Genomic DNA, 18,158 nt, shown 5'->3' with positions numbered 1-18,158 from the left:
TGCAATTTCATTTCCTTTTGTTCTTTCTTGCTTCCTTTGATTTGGGCCAAAGGAGAGGAAGCTGTGCTTTCTGCTTCCTCTCAGTTTGGAATATTTCCTAGGCAGCGTGGCTCTGAGGACAGGCCCCCCTCACTTGCCTGCCACCCTCAGGCCGCTATGTGAGGACTGCGTCCCCTCTGCCTGCTTTGGGACCTTTTGGCTCTCAGTGTGGGTGTTGAAATACCAACACACCTGTTCTCAGGAGCTGGTCCTGTGCGAGTCTGGGGAAAATTCCTGGCCTCCTGGCGAAAGCCCACAACCCCCCAGCCAGTGTGGCCATGATGCTGGGTCTGCCCGAGGAGGGCCCGGCCTGGCTCTCAGCTCACTGCTCTCATGTTGGAGAGGAGGTGGTGAGAGGAAATGGTGTGCCGAGTTGCAGGTGCCAAACGAAATAAAAGCACCTGCAGAATCCACGCAGGTCTTCTGGCAGTGTGACCTCGGCTTTCCTTCCAGTCTGTCTGCTTTGCATTGGCACCAGCACTCTAGCATTGTTCTGACCTGAACTGAAGGGGTGCTTCCTTTTCTTTCCTTTCTGATGAGAAGGGTGCTGTCAGACTCTTAATGTTGTTGGAGTCACTTGAGGAAGCAAGATTGACCAGGTATACTTGACCCGCGGTGAGGCAACCTAACTCAGCTTGGGATGAAGTGTGCTCCGCTGAGCGGCCCCTTCCTCTGTGGGCAGACCATGGCCTTTGGGGTGACCCCTTTCTCCCCACTGAGGGTCTCTGTAGCAGATACCCCATGAAGTGCTTGGCCGTGCCCTGCAAGAGGACAGGTGACCTGAGACTGAGGAGGCCATGGGTTTTGACCGCTGTCTGATTATTCTTAGAAAGTCCCGGAGAAGGCAAACTGGTTTGGCTAGATGTGAACAACTGAAAGAAAATTGCCCCCTGGATGGACGCCCTTCTGCGTGGCTGCCAGGGTCCTGCCTTTCACTGCTCAGGGTGCCTGCAGCCAGTTCTCGCTGCTGGAAGCAAAAGAGCTTTGAAACCGCCAGCTGTCTCCCCTTGTGTCTTTGGTACCAAACGAGATGGCTCAGTTGTGTGAGCTCCCAGAGTCCCCCGGGCCCAGTCTGCAGCCTCAGCTGCCCTTTATCCTGGCTCTGTCTTGACACTGTCTCTCAGAAATGGAGAGACCCTGCCACTTGGACAGGGGCCCTAGACGGGAAGAGATGAGAATGTCACTTGGACCCCGTGGGTCAGCAGCCTCCCCACACCTGGGCTGACTCCTGCTGCTTGCATGCGGAGACCTACCGAAAGGGCCTCTCTCCCCATCCTCTGCCTTCTCCTGGGTCAGAGGAGCCACTGTGAGCTTGTGCTGCAGCCAGAGAGGGTGACCCCAGAGGAGAGCTGCCAGTGCCTCCTGGTGCCATCGGGTGGGGACAGATGGCCTTTGTTAGCAGACCCCCAACATGCGTCATCTGCTGGATCTGTGGGCATTGGGCAGCTGTGGGGGTTGAGGAGATGGACAGACAGCTTTCGTCCAGACCTGGAGACAGTGCAGGGGAGGGTGTGGAAATTCCTGGAGTAGCAGCTGTAGCCTGAACAAATAGCCTGTTTAAACTACACTCGCTCCATGGGATGGGTAGGTGGTTTTCTCCGAATGATGTCTGCCGCGCTGAGCCTTGAGTTTGCATTTGTGGCAGTGTCTCAGTTGGTTACCTCTGGTGGTGATCACATGCTGCCCCTTCCGCCACGGCCAATGTGTAGGCGTGTGCTGGAGAAAGAGCTTTCCCAGTTTGGGGAGCTAGAGTACTGGTGGATTTTTTGTTGGTGTTATTTGTATGTTTTCGTGGTATTTTGTTTACTGCTTGTGGGCTGTTTTTGTGAATTTTATCCACTTCTTTCCTGCTGCTCCCTCACCCTGTGTGTTCTACTGTTACGTCGGCTTTTCTAAACCCCATTTTTATTTATTTGTTTATTTTTTGTTTTGTTTTTCTATGGAAGATTAGCCTTGAGCTAACATCTACCGCCAATCCTCTTTTTGCTGAGGAAGGTTGGCCCTGGGCTATCATCTATGCCCATCTTCCTCTATTTTGTATGTGGGATACCTGCCACTGCATGGCTTGACAAGCTGTGTGTAGGTCCGAGCCCAGGATCCAAACTGGCGAACCCTGGGCTGCCGAAACGGAGCGTGCAAACTTAACTACTATGCCATTAGGCTGGCCCCTAAACCTCATTTTTAGGAGATATACAGATATGCCAGCTAGTCAGCCTCCTTTAGTGGTCTCAGCTCCTACAAGGCTACTCTGAGCCCCAGACCCTGCCCTATCCAGAGTATGGCTCTGAGTTCTCAGGTGTGAGCAGTGGATGCTTCCAGTGCTATGTCTGTGATCTCGTCATCTGACCTCCCGGGTTTCTGTGGCCCTGGTCAGCCTGCCGCCCACTCCTGGGCCAGGGATGGGGCCTGCAGAGGGCCTGTCCAGCCAGTTTTCTCCTTGCCTGTGTCGGATGTGTGACCTGTACACGTGGATACTTGGCTTTCTGACACCCCTCGTTTATCCACCTCTGGGGATGGCTGGGCTGAGCTCGTACCCCGTCTTGATCCGCACGGTTTGGTGTGTGCACCCCCATCTCTGCCCTGCTGCTGCTGGGAGTTGGCAGCTGGCAGCTTTGGGTGGCGGGTGGGAGTGGGCCCGGGTCCTGCACTGAGTGCGGTGGGCTGAGAGTCGGCTCTGCGTCCGCGCAGCCACAGAGCCGTGGGCAAGACTGTGGTCCCGGGAGGAGAAGGTGACCCAGCGTTTCAGGGCCCAGGGCAGCTGCTGCCCAGCCTCCCCAGGGAAAGACTGGAGAGCCCCTCCTGACGCCAGTCCCAGCCCCGCACGTGGCGAGAGTGCTGCTTAGACCAGTGTTGGGGTCATGCTTGCTCCTCGTCCCCGTGATGCCCGGCCTGTTAGCTGCAGAGTGCCAGTCACAGATGGAGGAGGAAGACCTGAGCTAGGGGTCTCCGGTCTGCACCGAGGTGTGCTTGCTCAGAAACCCTTCTTGCAGACACCTCCTAGCCTCATGGCACTAGTCTGGTGCTGTGGTCCCACCTAGAGGGGCAGGAGGGCAGTCCTGGGCCCCCTCCACCCTCCTGGTGCTGTGCCAGGCAGGAGGCTAAGGGGTGGGGGCTGCCGGGCATTTGTATTTGAGACTCGGGGTGGAGGTTGTTAAGGGATCCACACTTGAAATGATGGGGGAAGGGGCGTGGGTGGGTGAGGGTGGCCCAGGTGAAGAAAGCGGGGAGAACCGGGATGCTGGAACACCAGGCCTCAGCGCAGGAAGCACCGTGGGGCAGCCGCTTTAGGATGTTGTCCTGGGAACCAGTTGAGTCTTTCTGGGTGAAGAGTGCCACCTCCCGACTGGGTCCTCTGACTCCCTGGAGCACCTTCCGCTTCTTTCTGTCCAGGATGCAGGTGTGTTTGGGATGGCAGGGTGCTCTGAGCGTTTGAGATGTGCTGTAGACGCCCAGCTTACTTTTGGAGAAGGAAAAGGAATGGGATGGCCAGACGAGCAGCCACCTCCACATTTGGGGCACTGGGTTTTGTGTTGTGTCCAGGGGCATGCTGCCCGACTGCTGTCATCCAGAGGGTTGGAGGGCCTCTTTTTGGTGACAGCATGGCCTTGGGCTGCTGTCTGCTGTCTGGAGCTCTTAGTTTTGAAATTCTCAGCCTGACCTTGATTGGCGTTCCATGCAAGGATGTGTCTCGGTTCAGATTGCTCTGTGATGCAAACGGGCGTTATTAGATGAACCTGAGACATGAGTCTCTGTCCAGCAGTCAGACCAGCCAGGGAAGGCCGGAGTGACCCCCGCGGCGGAAGCCTTTGTGCTTCACGGGCCGTCTGCCCGTTCATAGCTGGTGTAGCCCAAGCAGATGCCAGGCTCTCTTGGTTTTGGCAACGCCGTGCCTTTTCCTAAGAAATATGAAAGTGACAATGAGTGTTTTTGGACTCATTCACACCAGCTGCCTGCAGGTGTCCTGCTTTCCGAATCTCCTCGGAGGACACTGGCCCCGTGTGAGGGAGGAACAAGGGGCAGGAAGCTGGGGCCGACCTGTCACGCACACCTGTCCTGGGAGACCAGAACTTCCCTCTGCCCTCGTCCCGCTGGATCGTGGTGGGGGCCACAGGGGTTACCGGACTCCTGTTAGGTCTGGGAGGGGCCTTGCTGAGTCAGCTCTTATTCTCTCATCTGCTGGAAGCAGTTCTGTTGTCAGGAAGGTGGGACAGGCAGCTGCTCTCTGCTCCAGTTAGTGCAGCCTCATGCTGTTCACCAGTGTGGTTCCCTGACTGTCTACCTTGAAAGGAGGCAGGCCCCAGAGCACTTGTCCCCTCCTGTCCCAAAGTGCTACACTTGAAAGCATTCTCTGAATTTTCTTCTGAAATCACAAAGAGTGAACCCTCAGTCACATCCCTTTGGTGCGGGCTGTGAAAACTGGGCGTGCTGGGCTGGGGCCGCCCAAGCCCTCCTGGGCGCCTCCCCGCTCGGCCCCGCCGGGTGCCCGCATAGGCGCAGCCTCTGCTCCCGCTGCCTCCACCGCCGCATGTGGGCAAACTGCTACATCCCAGGGACGGTTCTTTTTTTTGAGTGAAAAAACCAACTTGCTTGTGTCTTTCCATTACTTTGTTCTTGTTTTCTGTGGTTTCCATTTGTTGATGGTAGATCTGAAAAAAGCATAAGACCAAAATAAAAAAAATCCCCCGCCTGCCCATGAAACTCCAGACCAGCGGGTTTTTACCAGATTGCCCTTCACACCTCACACCAGTAACGTTCCCTGATGTCTTCTCACGCTGTTGGGTTGAGCACTAATTCTTCTTTCTTTTGCACTAGCATTGCACGCCTACGGAAAAGCAGGGAAGATGCTGGTGGAGACCAGGTAGATGCTGCAACTTTGCTTGATATTATTCTCTGTTCTTCACCTGCAGCTAAAGAGAAACTGGAGGATTGCCACAAAATGAACGATATGTTTCAGATGTTGGTTGGTTTATAACTTATAATATTTTCCTGAAGAGTTACTTACTAAGTAGTTGAAAGTTCAATTTATTGTACCCTTAAAATGATTAGTGACAAAGTTGAAAGCCTTATTTAAGTCTTACTAAGAAAAATATAAAAATGGAAAACTCGAGGAACACAGCAAAATAGCACTCCCTCTGATGTAGTTAATCTCTCAGTACTGTTCCCGAAACTTGTATGTGCTCCCCCCCGACACTGTTGCATAAAGGTGACATTAAATTGGAATGTCATATTTTTCTCCCTTTGGAGTAAAATTTTATGAGATGAAAAGATTGCTGGGAAATTGCACTTTTAAGCTTCTAAATTAGGGAATTGTAAACACAAAAGAGCAACTCTTTTTGAAAGCAGTTTATTGTTCTTTTAACATGTCTAACATCACGGTGCATTTTAGTAGCACCTGAAAGAACTTTGAGAATCTCCTGTGGAGAGAAGAATATAGTACCACATAAAGAAAAGTTTAGTGTTATTCAGTGTTCATTCCAAGTAACGTAGCAAACTTGACAAAACATACCCGAGTCTGGTGAACTGGTGAACGTTCGAGATCACAGCCAGCCTTTGGGTCGTCGTCGCGTGTCAGCAGTGATACCGTGGGGTTGGGGCTTGGTGTCCAGGGCTCCCTCCCGGGACCATGGGCAAGCCCTGAGCCGGTACTTGGCTAAAGGGGCCAGGCTTTGATCGTCAGACAACGGACTCCTGTTACAAGGCCGTTTCAAAGCCAGGGCTTTCTTCTCTGTAGCATGATCGGGCTGATGCTGGGAACCTGCGCTGCCTTCTACGTTGTGATTGGTGACTTGGGGTCCAACTTCTTTGCTCGGCTGTTTGGGTTTCAGGTAAGGACATTTTTAAGCATCTGGTCTATTGGAGCTATATGGTAGCTCGGTGTGACCTTTCTGTAAGTCCACCTCTCAGATCAGCATTGTCGTTATGGGAAGCTTCCTTATGCCCTGGGGTGCATTCCAGGCCTGTGGGCTGGAGGCATGGGGTTTACTGGGGTGACACCTGCCCAGCGTGTGCTTGGTTCCCTCCAGGTGACCGGCACCTTCCGTGTGCTCCTGCTCTTTGTGGTGTCCTTGTGCATCGTGCTTCCACTCAGCCTGCAGAGGAACATGATGGCCTCCATCCAGTCCTTCAGCGCCATGGCCCTCATCTTCTACACTGTTTTCATGTTTGTGGTGAGTGTCGGCCACTTGCGGGTCTGGTCTGGCTGCCAACTGCTTCCTGAGCATGACAGGAGAGTGGCTAAAAGCCTGGGAAATGATGTTAGCATTATCCATGTGAGCCCCAGTGGACAGATGGGGCCGCCTGGACCCAAGTGCAGTCGACAGCAGGAGAGGGGTGGGCTCCAGGGCAGAAGGCCCATGACCAGTTCTCTGGGAAATGAAAGTGTGGACACGCCTCATTCTACAGAAAGACTTTGTATGTAGGATTTGTGACCAGGAGTCACGATGTCAGCATTTTGTCACAAGGGGGCAAGTTGTTTTCTAAATGAGCATTTATAACTGACCAGACAGGAGCATCCAGTGTGGAGTTGATGCTCAGGATGTTCATTTCTTGCTGAGTGCTTGGGGGCCTCCCAGTGGGAGCCCCCCGGGATCTGAACCACCGGACCTGCCCCCTCCACTGGGAAGGTCAGCAATGATCATTCCTGAGGGCAAGGAACCTGGCAATCTTTGCAGTAGGTTTTCCTTAGCAGACTGGGCACTGGGTGGCATACCAGCATCCCTCAGCTGTGTGAGAGCCAGCCTGGTGATGGTTACCCCTGCATTCTATACAGCCCCATCCTCAGTGGGTTTGTCTTTTAAAACATGTCTGAGTGGGGCCGGGGAAGGACCTGCCCAGTTGGGGGTGACTGTCCTCTCACCTGAGGCAACTGGGGTAGGCACAGCGGCGGGCCTTGCTGCTTCCTGTCTGCACTAAGCAGCCCCTGCCTGGGCAGCTGCCCCCGAGGGCGCAGGAGGCCTCTCAGCCAGTGCTTCTCCCGGCAGCACCCAGCCAGCTCGTGGCACAGCAGGGGCAGTGAGCCCAGGAAGGTGCAGGACCCTCGGCCCCCAGCTGGCGACACCTGGCTGCGCTGAGGGGGAGCCCACAGCCGAGATGTGGAGTGCACAAGCCGCACGCCCTCCACCTGCCTCTTGCCCTGCCTGGGGCCAGGGGCCGGGCGGGCTCCAGAGCCCGGGCTCTCTTTGCTGACTGGCCCTCGAGCCCTCTGTCCTCTCTCATGCAGATTCTGCTCTCCTCTCTCAAGCACGGCCTCTTTGGGGGGCAGTGGCTGCAGCGGGTCAGCTACGTGCGCTGGGATGGCATCTTCCGCTGCATCCCCATCTTCGGCATGTCCTTTGCCTGCCAGTCGTAAGTACTGCTGCTGGTGAGGGCCCTGAGGGCGCGTGTTGCCCGTGGTGGGGGTGCAATGCAGGGAGACAGGGCCCCTTGCTTTGTTTAATTGGACAGTGCAGGCCACTGAAGAGCGATGTCTCGTTCGCTTGTGACCTTTCCCCTCCCAGCTGAGGGAGATGGTTATGTTTTCATCGAGAGTAATTGATGTATTCCTGAGATGTGCTGCTGGCACTGCTGGCGAGAGCACCCAGTTTGCCAAATCCCCTGTGAGAAGGGTTGGCTGTGGGAACGCGGAACAGCCCAAAACCATCTGACTCACAGAGTCCCGAGCGCTTTGCCAGCATTCAGCTACTCGTGTGAGAACATTTAAAGGAAATTGCACAAACATTGACTTGAGACTGCCACTGGGATGCTTTCAGAGGCCTCTGTGTGTGCGTGTGCACATGCGTGTGTGTGAGTGTGCCTTCTCTCTGGCGCTCAGAACCCTGTAAATGCAGATCAGGCTACTTCCAAAATTCCAGTAGCATTACCGTCGCCACCAAAATGACAAGAGCCAGCGATTCATGCCCGGTGGGAATGGTAGCCCGCTCAAAAGAGAGGCGTCAATCCAGCACAGACAGGAAAAGACCATCGGTGTGCAGGGGGCTGGCAGAGCAGGCCCCCATAGCTCTAGTGGGCATGGATGGTGCCAGTTGTAAACTAATGTGACAGATAGATTTGTTCATCTGCTGTGTTTACACCCACATGCGAGATCCAGATCCTCATTTCCCTCTTACCATCTCTCTTGGCAGCTCGGTTTCCACCAGAACATGCTCCACTCTTGCTATTTTGTGTCCCCATTATAATCGCTGATGGAAGTTCTATTCTTTCACCTCGTACCTCGTTACCTATTGCCCTTTTTGTCTGTGAGTTGCTTTTTTTTTTTTTCCTGAGGAAGATTAGCCCTGAGCTAACTTCTGTGCCAGTCTTGCAGTGGGTTGCCACCACTGCATGGCCTGTCAGTGGTGTAGGTCTCTGCCCGGGATCTGAGCCTGTGAACCCAGGCCACTGAAGTGGAGTGTGCCAAACTTAACCAGTATGCCACAGGGCTGGCCCCTGTGAGTTGCTTTTTTAAAAATAGATCCGTGATTGAGCTTTTTTGGTGGTGGCCACGTAGAAGCCAGTGCACATCTGATGGGTTTGGTTCTTAGGTCAAATTATAGGTTCCAGAAGCGTTGTGAGCATACGCCTCGTTCTGCTGCTCACGGCAGTGCACTGGGCCTACAGCTAGGCCCATGTTCCCCTCAGGGAGCAGCTGGTGAGGGGTCGACAGAGTTGTGCGGCCTGTTGGCTGACCTCCCGTCCCAGGGCAGAGACGAAGCTCTTCCCTCCCACGGCACATGCATCAGAGTGCATGCGGGTGGGAGCTCCTGCCCGCCCTTCCCAGGGCCCGCCAGGCCCCACCTGTATCACTCTCCATGTTGCAGGGATGGGCCAGGCCTCTGCTTTGCTCTCTCTGTCTGGCTCTCTGGTCTTACTTCATAGTAAATGAGTACTTGGTGCAGAACCACTAAGCCCTGTGGCCTCAAGGAGTGGCCGAGAGAATGCTGAGCACGGAGGGGCCTGGGTCTGTGCAGTGGGGCAGGCAGAGAGCAAGCCCGGGGCTGCATAGAGAAAGCTCCCCTGACTCAGGTAAACTGAGTCGTAGGTGGTCCGCGAATGCTCTCTGGGGTGCTGAAGTGGCCGCTGTGGGGGTCTGTGGCTCCTGCCATCAGGGGTCCCTTGGGTGTGGATTGGAGGGTGCCGGCGCCTTGGCCTTTGCACACTTGCCCATGCCCACGTGCTGGGCACAGCCCCCTCCCCAGGGTACCTGAAGCTCCCGGGGTGGGGACTCTTCCCGCGTGTACTAGGAGTTGGTGGGGAGGCCCCTCCCCTGGGATCCTATGCTGCTTCCCCATCTGGGGCTCCCTGGTGTGGACCCCACTCCCGCCTGGCGAACTGGTTGGCACCCAGACGTTTGTGCTGTTCCCCCGCAGGTCCTCTGCCACCTCCCTGGGCTACATGGGCGTGTGGCCATCTGGTGCCCTCCATTCACGCCGAGGGGAGGGCAGCTGTCCATGGGCAACCCCTGCCCACTGAGGGTGGGGCAGAGATGGGTGCGGAGCGTCTTCTTGGTGTCAGCTCTGATCGCCCACGCCGAGGCACTGAGGAGGGCGGGCGGCTGGCGGCTTCTGTTTGTTTAACTTTCCATTCTTTTGACAGCGATGCTCTGAACCGCTTCCTGCTTCCCCTGTAAACATGGGCTGCTTCAGCTGGGCCCAGCGCTCCCTGGAGCGGTCACGCTCCTGCTTCAGCAGAACAAACGGCCTTTCATTCTGTGGCACTTCTGAAATGTTTACAGAGCGCGTGTTCGGGGGGGCTCTGAGTGCATACCGCTGCGCCCGGCCGTCTGTAGGATTGCGAAATCTTGGCCTCGGTGCCCAGTTACCGCGGTGGCCAGTGTGGCGGCAAGGAAGGTGTCAGAGACTGTTGGCTGGGGACTTGGGAACTAACACAGCCAGAGGAGGGTGTCTCTCTGGAATCTGCTTTGTGAACTCGATTGTTTTTATACAGCCAGGTTCTGCCCACCTACGACAGCCTGGACGAGCCCTCGGTGAAAACCATGAGCTCCATATTTGCCTCCTCCCTCAATGTGGTCACCACCTTCTACGTCATGGTAGGACCCTTTCATACCCTCCCCTCCTCCCCCATGTCACAGGCAGCAGTGCCCAATGGGACACTGCCTCCCTCCAGCTCCTTAGAGTGTGCCAGGAATGGACGCGGCCCTCCACCCTGTGTAAGCCTGCCCTTGGCTTCTTTCTCATCTCAGTACCCACAGGGCAGCTCACTCCTCAAGGCAGCTCCAGGCCAGCCCAGGAGCCGCTTCCACCCTGGGCAGCTCCCATCCCAGGGGGAGCCCGGGTGCCTTGGCGCATGGCTGCCCTCAGGTCGTGCTCACTGGAGCCTCTTCTTCCTGCCTCTCCAAGGCCTTTGCTAATTTGTTATAGAAAGGGGGCGTGTCCCTTAAGGGGAGATGGAAAGTGTGATGGCAGAGGAGGAAGATCAGCTTAAGTCCCAGCCCACAGGTGCAGTTACAGCTCATGTCTTGGTAGGTTTTTCTTCCAGTCTTCTTACTGCTCCTGTTTGTTTGTTTTTTTACATTGCAAATAAAATTAGAACTACGCTAAGATTATGCTTGTTTCTCTGACCTTTGTGGTTTCAGCATGCTTGCTGGTTTTACAAGTGGTCCATGCACATTGCTGTCGACACTGCGTCTCAGTACATGAGGGGCCGCAGTTTACCCCCAGTTCCCTGGTTTGGATCTGGAGACCAGAGCAAGATCGGCCCCTCTGTGTGTGGGTTTGTGGGGCATTCTGACTCCTCCCTTTTCATGCAGGGGGCTCCATTTTCTTGGTGTCCTGTTGTCCTCATGAAAAGCCATATCAGACTGTTGCCCCTAGACATTTAGCCTTCTGGTTATGAAGGAGGAGATTTTAGGAGAGAGGAGCCTGGCGGGGGCTTGGTCTTGCCATAGCTGCTTGGGCAGCGGCTCGCAGGCCGTGTGAGGGCAGGGCGCCTACCACGCTCGCCCTCTGCTCTCGTCTCCCACAGGTGGGCTTCTTCGGCTACGTGAGCTTCGCCGAGGCCACCGCGGGCAACGTGCTGATGCACTTCCCCTCCAACCTGGTGACCGAGATGATCCGAGTGGGCTTCATGATGTCGGTGGCAGTGGGCTTCCCCATGATGATCCTGCCCTGCAGACAGGCCTTGAACACGCTGCTTTTTGAGCAGCAGGTAAGGTTCTGGAGGCCCTTCAGACGCCGTTTTGCTGTGATCCCAGTTACGTTCTTTCCTCTCGGCCTTTGCCAGTTCTTTATTTTCGTGAGCTGTGATAGGCGGAGCTTTTCCTAGTTAAAAATAAAAAAGCTTCAGTTAAAACGAAATCTTTTAATAGGGATTCTTTTTTTAAACCAACTTTAGAGAGAAGAGACAATGCCAGACAGACCAGGATCGATTCACACGGGAAACATGCAGTCAGGCCAGTGTCCAGGCAGGTTAGGCCTGTCTGCCATGACTTCCCAGCTACGCTGCTGGTTCCCCGAACCAGAGAAGTAGCTGGAAACCGGGGGCTTTCTTCAGAGCAGTCCTGTGCGGGGAGGGGTGGGTGGGACATGGAGGAGCCAGGTCAGCAGATGGGCGCCGGGGTCAGTGCGCTCTTTTGTTTACCTTTGTGTACCTGAAAATTTTAATGCTTTGACAAAAGACGTCTGAGCCGTAAGACACTGAGTTTCGCTTGCCATCGTGTGTGCAGGCACAGCTCTGTATAGTCTTTTATGAGAACTTTTCAAACGTACGGACGGGAGCAGAATTTCCCTGGCTCTCTAACTGTTGCCGAGTTGACGACAGAAGGCATGTGTAGAACAGCTCACGCCCAAGGACGCCTGTCCGGGAGCCCACGGACCACGGCTTTTCTCTGTGGCAGTGTCTGTGTCCCGGCCTGAGGTCCTTGAGCCTGGTCTGTGTCGTCAGTCAGGACTCCTGGTGGCTGCACAAGTTCTGCTTGAACTGCTTGGCCACAGAGCGGGGGAGGGGTTGCGGTCCCAGAGACTCCAGGGGAGAGCCAAGAGCCAGACAGGAGGGCGGGCCACCTGGGCCTCCGGAGCAGCTGGAACAGGGCTCACTGTCCACGTGGCCAGCATGTAGTGGAGGTGGCTTCCTGAGGATTCTGCCACCAGAGACAGCACCTGATGGCAGAGGCTGAGCTCCGAAGGACTAGCTTCCCTCCCCACTCCGGTTTGCCCCTTCACCCCCAGCAGCTGTTCAGGCACCTGGGTGCCAAGCGAGGCAGGATTTAGCACTTGGGGGGGCAGTGGTGGGCCCAGCTCCTGCAGCTGTGGCATCCTTCCCACTGGCCTGGCCCCACCTCAGCCCCCAGCGGTTAAGCCTTGCTGACTTCAGTCTTTGACTGTTTGATGCAGATATGCACTTTATACCTGAACAGCATTTGTGTTTCTGTATATAACACATTTTTGTAATTTTTTAAATTAAAAAATCAGTAGTGGCATTATAGGGAACGTTAAGTTAAGAAAGGAAATTCACCTGCGTCCCTTCCTTCTCACGTGGAGGGCTTGGCATTGGTGCGGTCTCTTTCCCGGGGCGTGGCAGGAGTCCTTCTCTGTTTTCTTCCGGTTTCAGTTGGCGTTGCCATGGAAACCCACAGCGTCCCTGCGCCCTTGCTCTTTCACCTCTCATTGATGCTCTGGTTGTTGGGGTCTTTCACCCTTGACCACTCAGGGGCAGCTCTCTCACGACCTCCTTCATGCATGTAGCTTCCCCCCTTCTCCTCTCCGCTAGGAGGAGTTCTTAGGTAAATTTCTAGTGCAGGCGTTCCGGGGTCGAAAGGTATAGACCTCGCACCCTTGCTAGACTGTATACAAGTGATCATTCTGAGGTCGACCAGAAATTCTGGCTGTAGCTCCCTGTCTGTCCTAAGGAAGCCGTCTGTGTAAAAGTCTATTCTGGAAATTGGGTTCTTTGAAATTCTAGTTCTGGAAGGTTCTGAAGCCTCACTTAAGTGGTATTTTCCTAGCCCAGGAGTCGTAATCATGGGCAGCCCCTCCTGTGTGCCTGGCCTTGTTCTAGAAGATTCATTCTTATCATCTCATTTGGTTCTCACCAAGCCTGATGAGGAGAAGCTTCTAGTATCCTCATGTTTACAGATGAGGAAACTGAGGCACGGAGGTGAAGTAACTTTGGGTTTGATGACACCACATCGTAGGCTTCTCCTCTTCTCCTTGGACTGCATGTCTCACACCTGTTGAAGATGAGGATGGTGCAGCCGAGCTCATGTGTGTGCAAGAGTGTGTGTGTGTGGGGGGGTCCTGCTACACTCTGAAACCCGCAGGGATGTCACTGTGGAGCTATGCATGTGCAAGAGTGTGTGTGTGGGGGGGGTCCTGCTATACTCTGAAACCCGCAGGGATGTCAACGTGGAGCTATGCATGTGCAAGAGTGTGTGTGGGCGGGTCCTGCTATACTCTGAAACCCGCAGGGATGTCACTGTGGAGCTATGCATGTGCAAGAGTGTGTGTGGGGGGGGTCCTGCTACACTCTGAAACCCGCAGGGATGTCACTGTGGAGCTGGGTCTGTGTTCTGTTTTCTGTACTACATGCACTTTTCAAGTCTCTCATGGCCTTGCTCTAAAAGGAAAACGGAAGGACTTGATACTGACTTTCCTAAACGAGATGATAAAATTGACATCCCATATCTGAGCGAGGAGCAGCCTATGCCTTCCTGGACTCTGGCGGGTTCGGGTTGCGGGTTCACATTAAAGTTGCTCAGCCAAATCTGATTGCCCTGGGAGCGCTCCCCTCCCGGCCTTGCAGCCACACCTGCCTGGGCTGTTGGAAGAGCCCTTTAAGGGCCTGCTTCCAATAGAGTAGTAGAAGAAGTCAGTCATTTCAAAACGATTTTTTTTTTTCTCACGTAGCAAAAAGACGGGACCTTTGCCGCTGGCGGCTACATGCCCCCTCTGCGGTTTAAAGCGCTCACTCTCTCGATTGTGTTTGGAACCATGGTTGGTGGAATCCTGATCCCAAATGGTAAGTGGGAGGGCTGCTCCGGAGCCTGGTTTCCTGCTGGCTCTTCCGCTCTGTGTTCCTCTCCATCCTGGCTGTTACACGTGGGGCCCCAGGGGCATCTGCCTCGAGTCTTGCTGTTCAACAAGGTCACCCGGAATCTTACTGCCATCCCCTCTGGTCTCCTGAGAAAGTCTAGAGACTCTCAGGTGATTTTTTTTTTGGCGCCCTGAGAATGGCATAGGACAAAACGTAGCAGCTCAAGAGAACCACAAACACGCGTGAAACCTCAGCAGTTGACGCCTGGTCAGAGACTCCAGTGCAGGGACGCAGGCTGACTTGTGACATTAGAGTTCGTAAAGCAACTCCTTCCTTGCTGTCGACCCCTGACTTTGCTGAGTGTCATCCAGGGAAAAAGTGAAGGCCCTGAGCAAGACTTGTCCTACTGCCAGCAGACAGACAGAGCTCATTGTCATCAGATATTGAGTGGAACCTGCGTGTGTCCTCCCCAGGTGACAACCCAGAGGCCCCACCCTTCAGGCTCCTGGCTGCCACGTCTGTCCTAGCACAGGTCCTGCCAGTCGCTCGCAGAGCAGCAGGTGGGGTGATTTAAGACAAGCCATCCAGGGCCTGGCCCCCTGGCTGAGTGGTTAAAGTTCCGCACACTCCACTTGGGTGACCCAGGTTCGCAAGTTCAGTTCCCGGGCATGGACCTACTCCACTCATCATCCGTGCTGTGGAGGCGTCCCACATAGGAAGATTGGCAACAGATGTTAGCTCAGGGCAAATCTTTCTCACCAAAAAAAAAAAATAGCCATCTGAAAAGCCCCTGCTGGGCACCCAGATGCCCAGAGGCCGTATGAAGAATCAGAGCAGGGTTGAGCTCTCTTTGTGCTGGGCTCCACGGGAAGAGGCTGGCTCCTACTGCCTCACTTAGGCTCACACAACCAAGGGCAGGAGCAGTTAGCCCCATTTCACTGGCAAGGAAACTGAGGCACAGAGAGGAGGGAACTTGCCCGAGACTCCATAGTGGGAAAGGAGCAGCCCCAGGTTCCCAGACCCCACACTGTGCTCTGTCCGTGGTGACAGATGGGATGCCCCTAAGTGTCCTTGTGGGCACAGAAGGGTGTGCCTCTGCTCCTTGCTAGTGTCCCAGAGGTGGGCCCAGAGAAGCCTTGGTGGCAAGGCTGGTTCACCTGCTGGCGCTCAGCCCTTCCTGTTGCTTCTTGTCCCCAGTGGAGACGATCCTGGGCCTCACGGGCGCGACGATGGGAAGCCTCATCTGCTTCATCTGCCCGGCTCTGATCTATAAGAAAATCCACAAGAACGCCCTTTCCTCCCAGGTGAGTGCTGCTCACAGCCTCTCTGCCCCGCCCGCCCGGGACTGATCTGGGGCGGGGAGAAGAGGAGGCGGGTTCTCAGTCGCGTCGTCCATGAACCAGTTAGGAGTTTCTTAGGACAAAGGCACTTGGTCCCGTGAGTCTGGGAAACATGGGGTAAGCCAAGGTCAGCAGTCTTTGCACCACAGGGCCACCCGGAGCCACCACCACTTTTGTAGGGTGGTTCCCAGGGGGCTTGGTGTGTGTGTCGCAGCAACTTCTCTGAACAGCTTTTCTCTGTATGTGTGTCTGTGTGGTGGCTGGATTGTCCGTTTGTGGGCTCACACCTCTCGCTGCTTCCCATCACCATTCCCGCTTGAGGCCACCCCTGTTACCTCACGAGGGGCTGTCTCTGGTGGAGTTGCCTCTCCAGTCTCTTGCTGTTACAGACAGAACAACGACGAACATCTGTGCACACGAGCATTCCAATATCTTTGAGAACGTATCCTAGGAAGCTTTTAAAAACTTCAAAACAAAGGGTGTGAGCATGCGTAACTGCCTGGCTTTCGCCAGGTGGCTGTGTCAAGATCAGCCGCTGTCGCTCCACAGCTTAGCACCAGCCTCTTTCCCTTCATCAGACAAAGGGGGCCATCTCGGCTTCCCAGGAGCAACAGTGAGCGTCTCTTCAGGTGTGTAGAAGCCCCTGCATTTCTTTTCCTGGGAAGTCTCCATTCCCCGTGCTCAGCTTTTATGGACTTGTTGAGCTTTTGCTTATTGATATATTTTGGTAAATTTCTCAGCAGTATGGTATACATTCAGCAAATATACACATAATTCTCCTGTACAGCTTGCTAGGTGTTTGCTAAGTGAACCCAACCTCAGAACCACCGTCCAGGGCAGATATAGAACATTCCAGCACCCGAAGCTTCTCTGGGGCACCTTGCAGGCTTTCCTCCCCAAAGATTGCTGCTCATCCACCTTCTGACATTTTGGGATAATTTTGCCTGTCCTTTGAGTGGGCATGAAGGGAGTCTTATGTATTGGCATGTTTCTGGCCTCCTTACCCCATAACCACACCTGTTACTGTGGGGCAGGTGGTCTGTGCCTTCTCCTTGCTGTGTGATCTTCCATTGCACGGTTCTACCACAGTTCACGCAGAGCAGGTAGCGTCCTGCGTGGGCTGCTCCCCACACCTCTCTGCGCATGTGTGTGCTTGGTCAATTATTCACTGAGGTAGGCATTGCTGGATTCCAGCTTATGTCCATCCAGCTTTGTAGATTTTGCCAAACTTTTCCTAGTTTTCCAAAGTGGTCCTCAGGACCGTATTAGAATTCCAGTTGCTTTCACATCTGCTGCCCCTTCTCCAAATCCTAGCCCTTCCGCCAGGTGTGTAGCGGTACCTCACTTGAGTTTCAGTTTGTGATTCCCAGGTGACTGATGATGCTGAATACCTTTGCATGGGCTGATAGCTGTGTGGGGGTCTCCCTTGGTGAAGGCCTTCAAGTCGTGCCCACTTTTTATCTATTGCTTTGTCTTTCTTTTTCTTATTGATTTGCGGAAGATTTTAAAAGATTCTAGATGTCTTTTTTCAGAAATATATATTGCAAATATTTTTTCTCACTTTTGGCTTCCTTTTCACTTTCTTTTTCTTTTTAAATATTTTATTTTTCCTTTTCTCCCCAAAGCCCTCTGGTACATAGTTGCGTATATTTTTTTCAGTTGTGGGTCCTCCCAGCTGTGGAATGCGGGATGCCGCCTCAACATGGCTTGATGAGCAGTGCCATGTCCGCACCCAGGATCCAAATGGGCAAAACCCCGGGCCACCGAAGCAGAGCGCACAAACTTAACCACTCGGTCACGATGCCGGCCTCCTTTTTCACTTTCTTAATGACACCTTTTGATTAACAGATGTTCTTAATTGGAGTGTGGTTCAGTTTATTGATCTTTTTCTTTTGCTGGGTGCTTTTTATGTACTATTTAAGAAATTTTTGCTTATCCCATGGTCCTGAAGATAATTTCCTGTTACAGTGTAGAGGCTTTTTATTTTACCCGTCACATTTAGATCAATGCTCCATCTGGACTTGATGGTGTGAGGTAGGGGTGAGGCTCGTGTTCTCTATATGGCTGTCTAGTTGCTCAGCACCCTCCTCTCCCCATGGCACTGCAGCAGCTCCACTGTCATCAGTCACCTGTGGATGGGGGACTCTTCTGTCACTGGTCTGTCGGTCTCTCTCTTGTACTGGCGCTGCCCTGTTTTGCTGGCTGTGGCTTTCTGAGGAGTCTGGTCAGGCAGTACAAGTCCTGCAACATTACTCTTCTTCAGGATGGTCTTTCCCAGTGTTGGCCCTTTGCATTTCCAACTAAACTAGAATCAGCTCGTCACTTCCCCCAGAGCAGCCTGTTGGCTTTCGATTGGGGTTGCACCGAACTACAGATCGCAGAATTGGCATCATCATTCAATTTACAACATTTTCTAATTTCCATTGTTGTTTTTTCTTTTTTTTATGGCTTTTATAGATTTTCAAACTTTTGGGGATTTCCTAGTAATCTCTGATTTCAAGCATAATCCTCCTGTGGCTGGAGAACACACACGGAAGAATTTCAGTCCTTGAACGTTGGTTGAGATGGGCTTTGTGGCCCAGCACATCACCTACTCTGAGGATGTTCAGTGGGCTTTGTGGTCTGCAGTTGTTGAATGCAGTGTCCTATGTATGGTTAGGTCAAGTTTACTAACTGTGATTTTCAGGTTTTACATATTTTTACTGACTTTTTAATCTTTTCGTTTATCATTATGAGAAAGGAATGATAATTTCCACTGTAATTGTAGATTTGTTCATCTCGTCTATCAAGTTTTGCTTTTTATTTTGAGGCTAT

General features: G+C 53.7%; 1 protein-coding gene across 11 annotated transcripts in view; it reads left to right on the top strand.

Moving 5' to 3' along the window:
• Positions 1-18,158, top strand: part of SLC38A10 (solute carrier family 38 member 10) — a 42,254-nt gene that overhangs the window by 3,563 nt on the left and 20,533 nt on the right. For all 11 annotated transcript variants that reach the window (XM_070483803.1, XM_044746134.2, XM_044746133.2 and 8 more), the window contains 8 exons: positions 4,852-4,897; positions 5,771-5,864; positions 6,063-6,206; positions 7,259-7,383; positions 9,961-10,063; positions 10,999-11,181; positions 13,878-13,989; positions 15,202-15,308. In XM_070483803.1, the coding sequence (XP_070339904.1) occupies positions 4,852-4,897; positions 5,771-5,864; positions 6,063-6,206; positions 7,259-7,383; positions 9,961-10,063; positions 10,999-11,181; positions 13,878-13,989; positions 15,202-15,308 (914 nt within the window). The remainder of the gene's footprint in view (positions 1-4,851; positions 4,898-5,770; positions 5,865-6,062; positions 6,207-7,258; positions 7,384-9,960; positions 10,064-10,998; positions 11,182-13,877; positions 13,990-15,201; positions 15,309-18,158) is intronic.

The sequence above is a fragment of the Equus asinus genome, chromosome 13 (genome assembly GCF_041296235.1).
Source record: "Equus asinus isolate D_3611 breed Donkey chromosome 13, EquAss-T2T_v2, whole genome shotgun sequence".
In the NCBI taxonomy this organism is placed as follows: Eukaryota; Metazoa; Chordata; class Mammalia; order Perissodactyla; family Equidae; genus Equus; species Equus asinus.
This window is presented reverse-complemented; position numbering and strand designations above follow the sequence as displayed.